Genomic DNA, 19,206 nt, shown 5'->3' on the forward strand with positions numbered 1-19,206 from the left:
AAGTCCAACACAAATCAATATTATAAACAGTCTAACTACCATACAAATCAATAACTTAGACAACGTTCCCCCAAAAATTGGAACTTCTAGGAAAATCCATATTCTAAACATTCCAAAAACAAATCAACCTGCCTACAAGCTAATTCTTTCTGTGCAAAGCAGGCTGATACAGAATGTCTCCAGCACACACAGCATCCTTTGTTAGCTTTAGGAACAGGAAGGAGAACAGTGGAGTGACTACAGTACATCAGGCTCTCCTTTGAGTGTGTCTTACACAGGCCAGTCGCCCGGCCCCTAGGGATGCCCTATCAGATGCCTCCTGGCAGCCCGTTGTAATGGGAGCCTTAGAGTCTGAGTCCCAAATGGCACCCTATTCCCTATATAGTGCACTACTTTTGACCAAAGCCCAATAGGCCTTGGTCAACAGTAGTGCACTATAAAGGGAACAGGTTGCCGTTTGGTTCTCAGACTTAGAGAGAGCAGAGATCCAGGCAGGGTGGAGGTGGCTACCTGTAATTAGATGGTGAAATGTCTACTCTCTAATATGTGTACCCCAGAGAGCTGGGGCTTGGGTGGAGGGTTAGAGGAAGGTTACGGTAGAAGAGTGGATTGTGTACACACACACGTGCATATGTACGTACACACACTAGAATGGCAAAAGTATGGAAATGGTGGTGATGATATATGATTACAACAGTGAATAACAAAGTTACCACAGTGCAGACTGATTGTTCATTCTCAGTGCCATGCCTATAAGGGGGTGAGGGCTGTTTAGGCCAGTAGTATGGCTACAGGCTAGGGCTCGGCTGTTTGTAGTCTAGCCCAATTATTTTCAAAGACATTTCGAAGTAAGTATTTGGATATTTTTGTATTTGAAGTAAGTCGTATTGGAATGAATTTGGAAATACACTTTGAAAGTATTGGCATATATTTGTCTGTGCATTTTTAAATACAAATATTTAAATACTCCATGAATTTGAACCCAGGTCTGTTTGGTCATAGGGGTATTTGAAGTAACGTATTTGGAAACAAGTATTTCAAAATAGTTTAAAATAGTAGGCTATGTATAGGAAATCATTTAAAAAATAATAATTTGGCCACATTTGAAAAATACTCAAATACACAGACAATAAGTATTTCAAATACAAATACACATGTACTTGAACCGGAGCGGAACTTTCTCTAGGGACGAGGGGTCATGTCCGCAGGTCTGCTGTCAGTATGTGAGGACTGGAATGAGGTGTTTGCTATAGCAACACTATAGCTTACACTCGCTTAACTGGTTTGGTTTATTAATGTCTGGAGGGTCACTCATACCTTCTGTGCTGTTTTTCTGAGAACTCCAGTCAGTTGAAACATGTAAAGCGTTGGTTGAGGATGGTCATCACAAAAAAGGCATACGCTATGTATACGTGAAGATATCATACAGCTAGGCCTATTTTCTCAAGATGGATACGGTTTTTGATACATCTTCATTTTTGATTAGCGTAACTATTTTCTTACGACAAATGTTTGTGATAAATGTGTGTGCATGCTTTCTAGTTGGTCTTGATCTATAGTCTTGGATGGATTCGGTTATTTTTTGTCAATGATCTACACAAAATACAAAATACAAAATAGATGAAGAAAAATAAAACATTGCTATACCTTGATAAAATAAGTATTTACCCCCTTGAGCCAATGCATGTTAAAAACACCTTTAGTCTTTTGGGGTACGTGTCTAAGACTGTGGATTGTGCAATATTTCCCCGTTATTTTTTAATCAAAATTCTTCAAGCTCTGTCAAGTTGGTTGTCTTGCCATAGATTTTCAAGCAGATTTAAGTCAAAACTGTAAAAATCGGCCACTCAGGATCATTCACTAGAAAAAACTGAAAAGCAAAGGAGGGGAGGAAAGGAGGAAAGGAAAGGGAGATATCATAGGAGGAAAGGGATCTAGGAAAGAAAATGAGGAAAGGGATCTAAGAAAGGAGGAAAGGACAGTCATCTCCTGCATAGACTGAGGGTGTCCTAATATGGACACTATAGCCACATTTGTGGATTGTACAACATAAAACCAGTAGAAAGAGTCTGAAAATTCTGTAAACAACAAATACAGATCCACAAGCAAATTTGTACGTGTAATTGCACATCCAATAGTTGTAAATTGTCCTGCTGAAAGGTGAATTCATCTCCCAGTGTCTGGAGTTTGCCTGTGTTTAGCTCCATTCAGTTTATTTTAATCATTACAAGCATACCCATAACATGATGCAGCCACCACTATGCTGGAAAATATGGAGAGTGGTACTCAGTAATGTGTTGTATTGTATTTGCCCCAAACATAACACTTTATATTCAGGATAAAAAAGTGATTTGCTTGCCACATTTTTTTTACAGTACTACTTTAGTGCCTTGTTGCAAACAGGATGTATGTTTTGGAATATTTATATTCCGTACATGCTTCCTTCTTTTACTATGTCAATTAGGGTAGTATTGTGGAGTAACTACAATGTTGTTGATCCATCCTCAGTTTTCTCCCATCACAGCCATTAAACTCTGTAAATGTTTTAAAGTTACCAGGCCTAATGGTGAAATCCCTGAGTAGTTTCCTTCCTCTCCGGCAACTGAGTTAGGAAGGACACCTCTGTATCTTTGTAGTGACTGGGTGCATTGACACACCCTCCAATTGCCAAGAGTGTGCAAAACTGTCATCCAGGCAAAGGGTGGCTACTTTGAACAATCTAAAATATATTTAGATGTGTTTATCACTTTTTTGGTAACTACATTATTCTATATGTGTTAGTTTTGATGTCTTTACTATTATTCTACAAATGTAGAAAACAGTGAAAATAAAGAAAAACCTTTGAATGAGTAGGTGTGTCCAAACTTCTGACTGGTACTGTATATTTACCAAATTAAGAGTCTAATCTCACTCCATAAAAGGTTCTTAAAGAACATTATTCCAGTTCAGTGTGTTTCTGGAATGAGGACATGCTGGTTTATTGTAAGTAACTCATACCTTCTGTGTTGTTCAGAGAAATCCTGTCAGTGTGTGTGTTTGTGTGGGAGTGTCTACGCTAGTGTGCAAATGCGAGTATGTGTGTGCGCGCAAGCACTTGTGTGCCTCCCACCTGTAAATGAAAACTGAGGAACATTGACCCGAGGACCAAGATAATGAAGACAACATGATGTCAGGCTGACTTTGGTGAGGAAGCTGATTCACTGCCTTCCTTAGCCTTTATGGGGAGTAGTATTAGGGAAATAATCAAACTAGTACATCAGCTTGGGGCAGATGATCAAAACGAGAGAGGATAGGCTTTTATTACATTGTAAATCACCTGGAAAAGTATGTGTGTGTGAATGTGTTCTGGAGTTGGGTTAAATGCGGAAGACACATTTCAGTTGAATGCATTCAATTGTACAACTGACTAGGTATCCCGCTTTCCCTTTCTGAGGTTTTGTATTGTTTGACAAGACTGCTTTAGCCCATTGAGCTCAGCCGAAGAGGCCCTGGTGTTATGCAGGGCTCACCAGCATGTGTTGGGATAAAGGAGCAGATTATTCTGGCAGTGGAGAGAACCTACCAAGTGTGAATACAACCCATGTACTCTCACAGGGGCAATATGACCTTACGCTAAACCATTTGTAATGGGTTATGAGCTTCATTGAATCCAATTCAAATAGAACAACAGAGGAGCACTTCTTTGGTTTATAGTTCACCCATGAGTTGCTCTTTGATCATGGGATGAAATACTATACAACAAAAATAAGTTGATGCTGGATAGTAAAACAATGTAAAATATTTGATTGGAAGTTTGTTTGCACAAAGGCTTTTCCGGCATTGTTCACTATCCAGCATTTTTTTGTTCTATAAAATAGAACTGCATTCAGTTGTAGAGAATCACGGCCCTTGGAATCTCCAGATACCGTATCTTGGTACGTTTGTAAGTCTGTTCCTGATTCATCAGTCGTGTGTTCTTTTTATTTAACTAGGCAAGTCAGTTAAGAAGGAATTCTTGTTTTACAATGACGGCCTGTGCGCCGCTCTATGGGACTCCCAATCACGGCCGGTGGTGATACAGCCTGGATGTAGCCTATATTTCAGTGAGTTTTTCTGTACAGCTAGAAGAATATGTGTGGGTTTGTTTGTAAGCCTGAGTATTTGTACGTGTGCGAATGCTCACGCTAATGTATGCGCCCTAGCGTGTCGGAGTGGCTCAGTGAGGAAAAACATGTCAGGGTTACATTGATGGATCTTTGTGCACTGGGAGGACTGTGGGCGCTGTCTGTCAGCCAACATTAGCATTTCAAACACCAGTGTCATCCTCCCCTGATCTAAGGCCAGGGGGACCGGTGTTTCTTTTTTATATCTCTCCCTCCCTCTCTCTCTCTGTCTGTGTCTAACTTTCTCTCTCCATCTCCATGTTCACACCCTCCCACCGTCTCTCCTTCCCTACCTCTCCATCCTTCTCTCTTCCTCTCTTTTTCTCACCCACCCTCTCGCTGTCTATATTCTCACCGCACTTTCTATTCTGAATAAAAATATAAACGCAACATGTAAAGTATTGGTCGCATGATTCATGTGCTGAAATAAAAGATCACATAAATGTTCCATATGCACAAAGCATATTTCTCTCAAATTTTGTGCACAAAATTGTTTCAAACTGTTAATGAGTATTTCTCATTTGCCAAATGAATCCATCTGTCTGACAGGTGTGGCACGTCGTTTTAGAGAATCCGCAGACCACGTGTAATCACGCCAGCCCAGGACCTCCAAAGTAAAAACAGCCTCAACCACCTAATCTCACAACAACAAGACTCAAACAACTGCTGTTTCAGAGTGCGCAGAGCCGCAACCAACAGTCACCCTTCATTCTGCCTCGGTGAGTGTGCTCGGCTCAAGCCGGGTTGCCGTGGCAACGGCTCCTTGAGAGGCCTGTTTTTTGGCTGCTCGGTTATCACCTTCCCTCTCCCACTTCAAACATGTCTGTGACTGTTCGAGATGACCTGGTAGATTCAACCAGTTTGCATTGCAGCTCTTGGACACGGTTGGTGGTGTTGTTTAGGGCTATTAACCTTAGGGTTGCTGGTTCACATCCCATGGCTGACCTGGACAATGTAAAGGGAGTGTGCCAGCAGCCAAAGGCATCAGTATCCCACGTGCTACCTACTGCCATTGTGCACTTGAGGAGTAAGATATTTAAGTGATAATGCCAGAGAAGCCAGTGTTGAGGATATATTGGCACGAGTGTTGCAACCATGTTGCAAAGGTCGGAGACAGACAGCAAGGTTTTAACAAATTTCCACTGTTGAAAACCAAAGGCTAGTCGAAAAGGAAGGGGAAATGATGTCAAGATGTTTTTTTTACAGTAGAGATCAAGTTTATAAATTCTCTGGTTGGGCTGATGAGACAGTGGATTGGTCAGTGAGATGGAACAGTAAATAGGCATTTCAACATCATAGCCTTGGCAGGAGTTAACTTGTGGAATAGACACCGGCTAGAACGCGGTTTTAACCAATTAGCATCCACGATTAGAACCACCCCGTTGTATAATGTAGTGTCTCAAATGACACCTACAGTTGAAGTCGGAAGTTTACATACACTTAGGTTGGAATCATTAAAACCCATTTTTCAACCACTCCACAAATGTCTTGTTAACAAACTATGGTTTTGGCAAGTCGGTTAGGACATCTACTTCGTGCATGACACAAGTCATTCTTCCAAAAATTGTTTACAGACAGATTATTTAACTTATAATTCACTGTAACACAATTCCAGTGGGTCAGAAGTTTACGTACACGAAGCTGACTGTGCCTTTAAACAGCTTGGAAAATTCCAGAGAATTATGTCATGGCTTTAGAAGCTTCTGATTGACTCAAATGATGTCAATTAGACTATCGGAGGTGTACCTGTGGATGTATTTCAAGGCCTACCTTTGAACTCAGTGCCTCTTTGCTTGACATCATGGGAAAATCCAAATAAATCAGCCAAGCCCTCAGAAAAAAACATTGTAGACCTCCACAAATCTGGTTCATCCTTGGAAGCAATTTACAAACGCCTGAAGGTACCAAGCTCATCTGTACAAACAATAGCACTGTCAATAACCTTTTTTTTCTGTCGCAAATGTAGTACATTTCTCAGCATAAGGAATCAGTGATATTTAATAAAAAGTTGGTGCTGTCTCATATCCATATCTCTCTGCTCTCGCTCTCGTTGTCTCCGTCTCTCTCTTTCTCTCTCGATTGTCGCGCCTGTCCTTCCCCTGAAGTTTGCAGTTTCGGTGGTAGTGTTCTACTCGGTCACAATGTTTACAGGGATGTTTTCTCTCTGTTCTTGCCTTTGTCCCCTGTCCTTTCTGTCCTTATACTTTCTACAGTCTCTGTGATTGTGGCCCACCTTATCGCAGCGCATGCATGGTTCCTCACACTCCTTGTCCAAATGTCCTGGCTTGCTACAGTTGGGTCCCTCTCCGTCTTCTCTCTTCAAAGTTCTTTGTCTTTTCTCACCTCCACACTTCTCGGCTATCTCTCCTAGAGTGGCCATTAGATACTCTTGGCTAGTTACCTCTTCTTTCTTAGTTACTTCCTTTTTCTTTGCTCCCTCCGTTCTCTTTCTAGCTTCAGCTAGCCGCACCCTGGCTGTGTCTAATCCTTCTACCGGCTGTTTTCCCTCATTATCCCTGCAATTCTTATGCATTTGTATGATCATGGCTTCTAACTGATCTGTGTCTAAACATCCAGTGAACCCGTACCTCTTTCTCCATTTTGGGCCATAATATACATTTATTTTGTCTTTTGACTCCATATATCTCTCATCCCCGGTACATCCCGGGACCTCCTTTGAGGATTTGCAACCCATGGTATCCTCTGCTGTTGTTTTTAGTTTTTTAGAAAATTATCCAATACGGTATAGGATTATATGGTTGTTATTTACCTACGCACGTTCTTAGAATAATCCTAAACCCTTGTTAATTGGATTTCTATCTGTTAACTATTTTAATGTATCTCTACACCAATACTCAACAAGTTCAATTCCCCCTGTATATTTTCAACAGTCTCGGACTATCTCAATACAGGGTAGTTTCTTTTGGTAATGGACTTAACTACCACAAATCATTTCGGACCCGTCCCATCCCCTTGTTTCAGTGATCTGGTACGCAGTGCCGCCAACACTAACATAGATACTGTGTATTCGATAGGCCAAGAGTTGAAAAACTACAAACCTCAGATTTCCCACTTCCGGATTTGATTTTTTCTCAGGTTTTTGCCTGCCATATTAGTTCTGTTATACTCATAGACATCATTCAAACGGTTTTAGAAACTTCAGAGTGTTTTTTATCCAAATGTACTAATTATATGCATATTTTAGGCAGTTTAAACTTTCTCTACATTAGATTATATGGACAGTATACCCGATACAAATCAATACTGTGTATTCGATAGGCCAAGAGTTGAAAAACTACAAACCTCAGATTTCCCACTTCCGGATTTGATTTTTTCTCAGGTTTTTGCCTGCCATATTAGTTCTGTTATACTCACAGACATCATTCAAACGGTTTTAGAAACTTCAGAGTGTTTTTTATCCAAATGTACTAATTATATGCATATTTTAGGCAGTTTAAACTTTCTCTACATTAGATTATATGGACAGTATACCCGATACAAATCAATACTGTTAGTTTTAAGAATCAAGCCTTTCCCACTCTATTTTGACTAATGCTCTAGAGGAATTTAATTCCGTCCATTAACCTTTTATAACTAGGGGGAGCTATTTGAATTTTTGGATGAAAAACGTTCCCGTTTTAAACAAGATATTTTGTCACAAAAAGATGCTCGACTATGCATATAATTGACAGCTTTGGAAAGAAAACACTCTGACGTTTCCAAAACTGCAAAGATATTGTCTGTGAGTGCCACAGAACTGATGTTACAGAAAAAACCCAGATAGAATTCCAATCAGGAAATGCCGTATTTTTTGAAACCGCCTCATGGCAATGACTCCTTATATGGCTGTGGAGGAGCTAGGAGTCAGCTTACCTTTTCCACGTTTTCCCCAAGGTGTCTGCAGCATTGTGACGTATTTGTAGGCATATCATTGGAAGATTGACCTTAAGAGACTACATCTACCAGGTGGTCGCTTGGTGTCCTCCGTCGCAATTATTGCGTAATCTCCAGCTGCGTGTATTTTTCCACGAATGATTTATCATCGAATAGATATGTGAAAAACACCTTGAGGATTGATTCTAAACAACGTTTGCCATGTTTCTGTCGATATTATGGAGTGAATTTGGTAAAAGTTTGGCGTTGTAGAGACTGCATTTTCAGATTGTTTTCTTAGCCAAACATGATGAACAAAACGGAGCGATTTCTCCTACACAAATAATATTTTTGGAAAAAATGAACATTTGCTATCTAACAGAGTCTCCTCATTGAAAACATCCAAAGTTCTTCAAAAGGTAAATTATTTTATTTTAATGCTTTTCTTGTTTTTGTGAAAATGTTGCCTGCTGAATGCTAGGCTTAATGCTATGCTAGGCTATCAATACCTACACAAATGCTTGTGTAGCTATGGTTGAAAAGCATATTTTGAAAATCTGAGATGATAGTGTTGTTAACAAAAGGCTAAGCTTCTGAGTGAATATATTTCTTTCATTTCATTTGTGATTTTCATGAATAGTTAACGTTGCGTTATGGTAATGAGCTTGAGGCTATGATTACGCTCCCGGATACGGGATTGCTAGACGCAAGAAGTTAACCTCTTGAACCTCTAGGGGCAGTATGTCATTATTGGATAAAAAAAACGTGCCCGTTTTAAGCTCAATATTTTGTCATGAAAAGATGCTCGACTATGCATATAATTGGCAGCTTTGGAAAGAAAACACTAAGGTTTCCAGAACTGCAAAGATATTATCTGTGGGTGCCACAGAACTCATGTTACAGGCGAAACCAAGATGATACTTTAACCAGGAAATGGGCAGAATTTATGAGGCTCTGTTTTTCATTGTCTCCTTATATGGCTGTGAATGTGCCATGAACGAGCTTAAGCTTCGTGCCGTTTCTCCAAGGTGTCTGCAGCATTGTGACGTATTTGTAGGCATATCATTGGAAGATTGGCCATAAGAGACTACATTTACCACGGGTCCACCTGGTGGCCTTTGTGTAAATCAGCGCGTAATCTTCAGTTGTGGGCATTTTCTCCTGGGATTCAGAGGGAAAGCACACTTCGACGAACGATGTATCATCGAAGAGATATGTGAAAAACACCTTGAGGATTGGTTCTAAACAACGTTTGCCATGTTTCAGTCGATATTATGGAGTTAATTTGGAAAAAAGTTCGACGTTTAGATGACTGAATTGTCGTTTTTTTTTGGTAGCCAAACGTGATGCACCAAACGATTTCTCCTAAACAAATATTATTTTTGGAAAAACGGAACATTTGCTATCTAACAGAGTCTCCTCATTGAAAACATCTGAAGTTCTTCAAAGGTAAATGATTTTATTTGAATGCTTTTCTGGTTTTTGTGGAAATGTTTCCTGCTGAATTGCTAACGCTAAATGCTACGCTAGCTATGAATACTGTTACACAAATGCTTGTTTTCCTATGGTTGAGAAGCATATTTTGAAAATCTGAGATGACAGTGTTGTTAACAAAAGGCTAAGCTTGAGAGCTAGCATATTTATTTCATTTCATTTGCGATTTTCATGAATAGTTAACGTTGCGTTATGGTAATGAGCTTGAGGCTGTATTCACGATACCAGATCCGGGGTGGCTAAGTGCAAGAGGTTAAAGTACATTTTAAGCGAGTTTTTAAACTCAACTTCTCTAGGGTAGGGGGCAGCATTGGGAATTTTGGATGAAAAGCTTGCCCAAATTAAACTGCCTAGAATATGCATATAATTAGTACATTTGGATAAAAAACACTCTGAAGTTTCTAAAACTGTTTGAATGATGTCTGTGAGTATAACAAAACTAGAAAAAATCCAATCCGGAAGTGGGAAATCTGAGGTTTGTAGTTTTTCAACTCTTGGCCTATCGAATACCCAGTGTCTATGGGGTCATATTGCACTTCCCAACAGTCTTTAGAACCTTGTTTGATGCTTCGACTGTGAAGTTGGGGCAAATGAGAGGGGAATGAGTCAGAGGTCTGCCAGAGAGCCACGAGCTCAGATTTGCGCGTTCACGTGAGAGCGAGTTCTGAGCTCTGTTCCATTGCAATTCTACAGACAAAGGAATTCTCCGGTTGGAACATTATTGAAGATTTATGTTAAAAGCATCCTAAAGATTGATTCTATACTTCGTTTGACATGTTTCTACAGACTGTAACGGAACTTTTTGGACTTTTCTTCTGTACTTTCCGCTGGACTTGCATGAGTTTGGATTATGTACTGAACGCGCGAACAACAAGGAGGTATTTGGACATAAATGGACATTAACGAACAAAACAAACATTTATTGTGGAACTGGGATTCCTGGGAGTGCATACTGGTGAAGATCATCAAATCAAATATTTATAATGCTATTTCTGACTTCTGTTGACAACACAACATGGCGGATATCTGTATGGCTTGTTTTGGTCTCTGAGCGCCGTACTCAGATTATTGCATGGTGTGCTTTTTCCGTAAAGTTAAAAAAAAAAAATCTGACACAGCGGTTGCATTAAGGAGAAGTGGATCTAAAATTCCATGCATAACAGTTGTATCTTTTATCAATGTTTATTATGAGTATTTCTGTAAATTGATGTGGCTCTCTGCAAAATCAACGGATGTTTTGGAACTACTGAACATAACGCGCCAATGTAAACTCTGATTTTTGGATATAAATATGAACTTTACCAAACAAAACATACATGTATTGCGTAACATGAAGTCCTATGAATGTCATCTGATGAAGATCATCAAAGGTTAGTGATTAATTTGATCTATATTTCTGCTTTTTGTGACTCCTCTCTTTGGCTGGAAAAATTGCTGTGTTTTTCTGTGACTTGGCTCTGACCTAACATAATCTTTTGGTTTACTTTCGTCGTAAAGCCTTTTTGAAATCGTACACTGTGGCTGGATTTACCACAAGTGTATCTTTAAAATGGTGTAAAATACAGTGGGGCAAAAAAGTATTTAGTCAGCCACCAATTGTGCAGGTTCTCCCACTTGTGAAGACTTACAGAAAACATTTGACCTCTGTCATTGCCAACAAAGGGTATATAACAAAGTATTGAGAAACTTTTGTTATTGACCAAATACTTATTTTCCACCATAATTTGCAAATAAATTCATAAAAAATCCTACAATGTGATTTTCTGGATTTTTTTTCCTCATTTTGTCTGTCATAGTTGAAGTGTACTTATGATGAAAATTACAGGCCTCTCATATTTTTAAGTGGGAGAACTTGCACAATTGGTGGCTGACTAAATACTTTTTTGCCCCACTGTACATATATGTTTACGGAATTTTAATTATGGGATTTCTGTTGTTTTGAATTTGGCACCCTGCATGTTCACTGGCTGTTGACGAGGTGGAATGCTACCGTCCCATGTACCCTAGAGAGGTTAACCCCCAAACTAATGAATAAAGATTACTGACCTTATCCTTGCAGCGGAGATTGAAATTTTGGTTGGATCTCGTCACCATTTCTGTCGTGTACCAGTTCGACATCGGCCTGTAAATAACCCTCAGAATGGGGCCAGGTCTTTAATCTACAGATCTCTGATCTGCCCGTGCACGGTTTTCGGCACTCCCATGGGACGACAAAAACAGGTATTGAGATCCGGCTCGAATGACCAAGTTGTCAAGAGAATCCCCCCCCACACACACACACTCTTATCACTTTTCTACCAGCCTTGGCAGTTTCTCGCAGTTCCTCTCCTCCCTAGATTAGAGGCCTTAGAGGCCCTCTTTCCTGTTGTCAGCTTTTTCAGAGCCATAACCAGGTCATGTGTAGTCTACCAGCCTCTGTTTTCTCAACCATACATTTCTCCCTCTTAACTTGTCCCACACATACATTATTGGATTATAGTCTTATAATTCTAATACATTTCACACCGTTAAATACGTTTCAGGGTGGAATTCTTTAGTCATTACTTTAAACATGTAAATTCCTTTATCAAGTATGCGAGTATAAACACCATGGGACCACGCAGCCATCATACTGCTCAGGAAGGTGACGCGATCTGTCTCCTGGAGATGAACCTACTTTGGTGCGAAAAGTGCAAATCAATCCCAGAACAACAGCAAAGGACCTTGTGAAGATGCTGGAGGAAACAGGTACAAAAGTATCTATATCCACAGTAAAACAAGTCCCATATCGACACAACCTGAAAGGCCGCTCAGCAAGGAAGAAGCCACTGCTCCAAGACCGCCATAAAAAAGTCAGACTATGGTTTTCAACTGCACATGGGGACAAAGATCGTACTTTTTGGAGAAATGTCCTCTGGTCTGATGAAACAAAAATAGAACTGTTTGGCCATAATGACCATCTGGGGGAGGCTTAAAAGCTGAAGAACACCATCCAACCTTGAAGCATCATGTGTGTGGGTGCTTTGCTGCAGGAGGGTCTGGTGCACTTCACAAAATAGATGGCATCATGAGGTAGGAGAATTATGTGGATATTTTGAAGCAACATCTCAAGATATCAGTAAGGAAGTTAAAGCTTGGCCGCAAATGGGTCTTCCAAATGGATAATGACCCCAAGCATACTTCCAAATTTGTGGCAAAATGGCTTGAGGAAAACAAAGTAAAGGTATTGGAGTGGCCATCACAAAGCCCTGACCTCAACCCTATAGAACATTTGTGGGCAGAACTGAAAAAGTGTGTGCGAGCAAGGAGGCCTACAAACCTGACTCAGTTACACCAGCTCTGTAAGGAGGAATGGGACAAAATTCACCCAAGCTTGTGGAAGGCTACCCGAAACATTTGACCCAAGTTAAACAATTTAAAGGCAATGCTACCAAATAATAATTGAGTGTATGTAAACTTCTGACCCACTGGGAATGTGATAAAATAAATAAAAGTTGAAATAAATCATTCTCTCTACTATTATTCTGACATTTCACATTCTTAAAAAAAAGTGGTGATCCTAACTGACCTAAAACAGGTAATTTTTACTCTGATTAAATGTCAGGGATTGTGAAAAACTGAGTTTAAATGTATTTGTCTAAGGTAAACTTCAGACTTCAACTGTATGTTCATAGGGAAAAGTAGGACTGAAGGTTGATGTTATGGAAATGGCACCTTGATAACTATGATAACTCCAATGCAGGAACTTAACAGCCTACCTTTACTTCATCTTTCATTGCAGTTAACTACTACCAAATCATACCAGACCTTTTTTTAAATTCATTAACTCAAATCAAAACCATTGTGTAGCCTAAGTAATAAATTATACATTTTGCTCTAATTGAGATGTAATACTTCGGCAACACATTTACTAGCACGAGAGCAGCGATACGCATGGAGGCATTCCAGACAGCAAGAATAGTGGATTATTCTCATTAGAGTTTGCCAGTGAAATGATCTGAAAGTTGTGCTTGAGTATGTAGACCACACAGTGACGGCAGACAGATGCCTCCTCTGCTGTGCCTAATTACATTTAAAGCCACTCATAAAGCCGATAAATCTCTCCTATATGGATACAGCAATTACCGTCCATTCTGTACCCGTTATAAATCAGACCTCCGCACACAATTGCTGTACCACAAATGGCACCCTATTCCCTACATAGCGCACTACTTTGGACCAGGGTGCCATTTGGGACGCAAACGGCTCCATTCACACACCTGCAGAGAGGGGAAGAGAGAAGCTAGCGGTGCACTTCAGCATACTGATAAGAGACAGGGAATATTCCCCTTAGTGAAGAGCTTCTGGGTTCTGTGCGACATTACATCGGAAAAACAAATGACCATCAGAGACAAAGCGATTGGAGGCAATGATGTTTGTTTGGTCACTGAATGTTGTTAAAGTCGCAAAGGCACTTGGTACTAGATGTCTTACTACACAGGATCTCTGACCTCTTATTTTTGTACGCCCACCCCTCATCATGTTCTAGCCTTGTAGGGAGCAGTAAATACCACAATCCCAAGATATGAGGGAGTTGAAAGGCTGTTTCCTGGTTTCCTTGATGAAAAGCAAATAGCCGATCAGGTCTCGTGACATCATCACAGTAGTCCCTCACAAGGCACTGCAGCCAGCCCCCGCAGATTCAGGGAGGGAAAGTGCGAGGGAGGCCTTTTCTTCTCATGTTCATTCATTACCAGACTCCTCTGAAATGGCTGTTTAATTAAAAACTGAGGTAATGAACACGACGGGGTGTCTGATTAGCTGCTAATGTTTTTCAAGGAGAAGTGATGGGAGTTTGGCACTCTGCCCTTTAAGAGAGACTAAATGGCCCACTGTGCTGTGCCGCATGCGGGTTTGAGAGGGCGTGTGGCAAGCCGCACTACATGGTTAATATAGGCCTGACAAATAAGTGTTGTGTGTGGATGCTGGTTCTGCAAGACATGGTCATTTCTTTGTGTGGTCACAGACCTGAGTTCAAATAGCATTTGTTGTTGAATGACCTGGCGCAATGGCACCAATCGAATATTCCCAAAAGTGCAAACCCTGCGCATCTGGTACACCAGGCTCAATCTAATACACCTTTGAGAGAAAATAAATACTATTTGAACCCAGGTCCCTTAACCGGGATGACCAGGTTGGGTTGTGGGTGGCATGACTGGCATCTCACAACTCTCATCTGCCGACTTTGTGTCAGCTGATTATGATAAAAGCTAGGCGTTGTTCGCCACAGATCTGAAATTACCTCTGCTTTTTTGTTTGTAGAATCTGCTTCCGCCTGAGTTCCACTGGTTGCGTCCAAAATGGCACCCTATTCCCTTTATAGTGCACTACTTTTGGCCAGGGCCCATTTGGGATGTGTGTTAGACCTCCGAAAGATGGCTGGCTTAAAATGTTCCAACCGGCTTCTTTACAATGTTTGTCATCATCGCAGGCCTTATCAAATCTCACCAAGACATACAGAGTAGGCAGTAATCCAACAATGTGTAATGTGCCAACGAGCGAATCGCACGCAAAACACTTGTGGCTGGTGTAGCTACAATCTATAAACCCTTTATGTCTTAGATGAAATAATCCCTGCGACAATGCCTCTGCACAACAGAGTCTGAGTTGGAATATATTATAACTAATCAGTGAGTAGAGCTGAAATCAACTATTTATCAACATAATAATAAGAAACTCGGGAATATGGTTTCTAAAGGAATACTACTAGTCTCCATTAAATCTCCCCAAAAACTTGGCCCAAGGTTTTCAAAGTGTTCCAGTGACTTTCTTTCAAGAGTTAAGGAACTGGGTTACAATAGATTCCATACACCGGGTCCCAAGAACTTATGGTGTAGCGTGTCTGGTGCTTTCATCTTGAAAGGCATTCTGTGCAAAGCAAGGCTCAGTGGACACTGTCACTTCAGTCACTACAGTCTCCTTAAAAGCATCCACAGTGTTGTCTATTTCCCTGTGATCAAGGGATGGGACCAGTTTCCTATTGAACTCAACTGAGCAGCACTTCCTTCTCTTTGAGCTCTATTCTAGTAGTGTTGATGTCTGGGAACTAGATCACTTATCATTTGTTGTTCTAAACAAGGAGAGTCTCCAGTTGGTGACATAATATTAAAAATTCCAACTAAAGAACACTACTCTACCATATTCAGCTTCACCCTCCAATGCTGATGTAGACAAAAGCATATATTTTTGTCCACGACAAAACGTTACCACTGCTCCCAAATAACTAAGAGCTGAGCAGAGTTTGTACACAATGTAAATAACATTATAATAAATGCTATGTAGCAGACACATTTTCCCAAAGCAACAGTGAGTGCATACATACATTTTAAGTATGAGGGTGATCAGATTTGAACGTCAGACAACACCAAGACACATTAGGCACCCCCAAGAGTGAATGTTGAATTTGAACACTGACGGAGTTTAACGCAAAACCTTGGCCATGCCAGCCACACGGGATACACAAGCTGAAGCGCCGTACCTTCCAGAAGTTGTCCACCTTGCCGTAGACCAGCGACTGATTCTGCCGCTTGACTTCGTCAATGTGGCGGATGTCGCTGGCGTTCAGGTGTTGCTCCACCACAAAGCCCAGGAAGCTGTTGTCTGGCGTGTGGGCTGCAGGGGAAATAAACCACACAATATAACTGTCATTACACAGCTCAACTGGGATCACAATGATTATAGTACTGAAGCTAGTTAGTTCACATTCATCCATTTGTATACAGGAAAAGGAAAACAAGCCACAAACACAGGCTGTCATTGTACAGTTAATGGGGAACACAATGATGATTATAGGTGGGTGATGTTAGTTAATTTTTAAAAAGCAATTCAATTGCCAGCACCATATCGCTATGAGATCTCCATAGGACAACAACTATTTTTCTCTACATAAGTTGATTTATTCATGCATATGCTGTACAGAAACAAGTGAATAGCATGACAATAGGCCTAATGATTAGGCCTATGAGTAGGCTATCTGTTGTGTTAGCGAAGTAGTCGTCTGACTCATGCCTAGAAGTGGAAAGTAAATATGAGGCTTATGTTAACCAATGAACACAGTTCCACATAGAAATGTGAAGTGGTGCGCCAGACTCCGGCGTACCACTTCACATTTCTATGTGGAACTGTGCGGTAACGCTCCCGAATCCGGACCACACGTGCCCCCATGGAGACGGGTGTTTGAGTCCCGGCTCGGCCAACGGTCTATTCCTTAAATCATTTCTGTGCCCCACTCGCTCTCCCTCCTTATCTGTATCCACATCTGTCCCATCATAAAACAATACAATTATGTAAGGGGATCTCCAGAATAAAAGAGAAGAAAATGTAATGTGTTAATGAAATGTGAATTGATGATTTAACGTTCTATGATTAGAGCCTTAGTATTCAGTTTCTTCGTTGCGAAATGTATGGTGGTACTGTAACTATGGAAATGAGCTTGGCAACAGGTCTGAAATGGGCAACGGCACATACAGAGATTTGAAAATTAAGACAATGTAAATGAAAAAAAAATAAAATGGGGGCTTCCGTGACCCCCCCCCCCCAAAAAGCCAACAGAAATCGAATTGAAAAAAAACTAGGTTGCGTCCCAAAGCCCACATGGGGCTATGGGGCCTGGTCAAAAGTAGTGTACTATATAGGGGAAGGGGTGCTATTTGGGATGCTTCTCATCCTGACTCTCTGGGCTTTGCTTGTTGATGGACTTGTACCCTCTTACAGACCTACACTACATTCTCTGCTTCAAGAAAGGGGAGGGAGGGTTTTAGGCTACATGTAGCATCCTGTTCCTTCTCCACCGGGCCTGTTAAGTTGTTACATGAAGCCGTTTGTGGAAGTGATTTAATATACGCTCCTCGAGGGAGTTTACTGCTATTTTAGAGCCATTGCAGAGCGCCAGTAAATCATGTGCAGAGACGACGTGTTGGGGGAGAAATTCACGGCCACCACGCAATGTGGTGATAATGGAGGCTGGCCTCCGACTGAGAAGGAGGAAAAGTGGGTGAGAGAGGGAGCTGCAGTCAGTTTCTACGGCCCAGGTGGGAAAGGGATGTGTTAGGACAACATGAGTTAAATCTTTCAACACAACAGAGAGCATTCCTCAAGACAAGCGGGTATGGGATGTGCACTGCATGCTCCCCCAGATTGCCATGTAGGGAAGACGGCGATGTCATCTACAAAATAGCTTCCAATACTCTACTCAGCAAACTGGATGTAGTCTATCACAGTGCCATCCGTTTTGTTACCAAAGCCCCTTATACCACCCACCACTCCGACCTGTATGCTCTAGTCGGCTGCCCCTCATTACTTAAGTCTATGATAGTAAAGCTCCGCCTTATCTCAGCTCACTGGTCACGATAACAACACCCACCCGTAGCACGCGCTCCAGCAGGTATATCTCACTGGTCATCCCCAAAGCCAACACCTCCTTTGGCCGCCTTTCCTTCCAGTTCTCTGCTCCCAGTGACTGGAACGAATAGCAAAAATATATTACTTATATTTCCCTCACTAACTTTAAACATCAGCTATCTGAGCAGCTAACCGATCGCTGCAGCTGTACTTGGTCCACCTGTAAATAACCCACCCAATCTACCTACTTCATCCCCATACTGTTTTTATTTACTTTCTGCTCTTTTGCACACCAGTATCTCTACTTGCACATCATCATCTGCTCATTTATCACTCCAGTGTTAATCTGCTAAATTGTAATTACTTCGCTACCATGGCCTATTTATTGCCTCCTCACGTCATTTGCACACACTGTATAGACTTTTTTTTTATTGTTATTGAATGTACGATTGTTTATCCCATGTGTAACTCTGTGTTGTTGTGTCGCACTTCTTTGCTTTATCTTGGCCAGGTTGGAGTTGTAAATGAGAACTTGTTCTCAACTAGCTTACCTGGTTAAATAAAAGGTAAAATATATATATTTTTTAAATAAAAATGTAGCATGCGTCAAATGGCCCCCTATTAAAGATGTTGTGCACTACTTTTGGCACCCTATTCCCTATATAGTGCATAATAATAATAGCGCTGGGGAGAAGGAGAAGGGAGGCCCCTGTCATCACTCAGTGTATAAGTGGACGTGACAGTCTGCAGAAAAGGTTTGTGGGCCCAGCTGGACTATGCCAAGACGCCAGGCCAGTCGACTTCAATCAGCCGGCCAAAACAAGACACACACCCGGGCTCGGCACTTCATAGCAGGCAAACCATGCATAATGTAATTTGGGTAATTTTGTGGAAGTCATAAAAAGTAATTGGAAAACGTCTTGCTCTCAAGCTGACTGGATACGGTCAGAAACGCAGCAGGAGACTTTGTTCCGGTTCCGTTGGCATGCATTGAAATGCGTTGCAAAATAACTGAATTAACAGATTTATTTTCAAATAATTTGATGACCCCCCGGATGAAGGGTTGCCAACAAAGGTTTTCTAAAAAAAACACACTGGGGGGGTCCTACTAAGCTAAATGGAATAGCTTTTAGAAAGTCATACCAAGGATCATTTTGCTATTTTATTGGGAATCTTAAGACCCCTTGAAGTATAATTTTTTTTGTAATTTGGCTTTACTGCTATTAGCCCATAGAAACGCATTGAATAGCATTCACTAAATGGAACCACAGTCACCAAAAAATCTAAAGGCAGTTTGTTCAGAAGTGTCCATCCTATATCTGAGAGATATAACAAAGAT

The 19,206-nt window shown here is 41.0% G+C and overlaps 1 protein-coding gene across 2 annotated transcripts in view; it reads right to left on the bottom strand.

Annotated features, from left to right (window-relative positions):
• LOC109906649 (alpha-1,6-mannosylglycoprotein 6-beta-N-acetylglucosaminyltransferase A-like) overlaps positions 1–19,206 on the bottom strand; it is a 128,339-nt gene that overhangs the window by 15,809 nt on the left and 93,324 nt on the right. For both annotated transcript variants that reach the window (XM_031792321.1, XM_020504468.2), the window contains exon 11: positions 16,006–16,139. In XM_031792321.1, the coding sequence (XP_031648181.1) occupies positions 16,006–16,139 (134 nt within the window). The remainder of the gene's footprint in view (positions 1–16,005; positions 16,140–19,206) is intronic.

Source organism: Oncorhynchus kisutch, linkage group LG16 (genome assembly GCF_002021735.2).
Source record: "Oncorhynchus kisutch isolate 150728-3 linkage group LG16, Okis_V2, whole genome shotgun sequence".
In the NCBI taxonomy this organism is placed as follows: domain Eukaryota; kingdom Metazoa; phylum Chordata; class Actinopteri; order Salmoniformes; family Salmonidae; genus Oncorhynchus; species Oncorhynchus kisutch.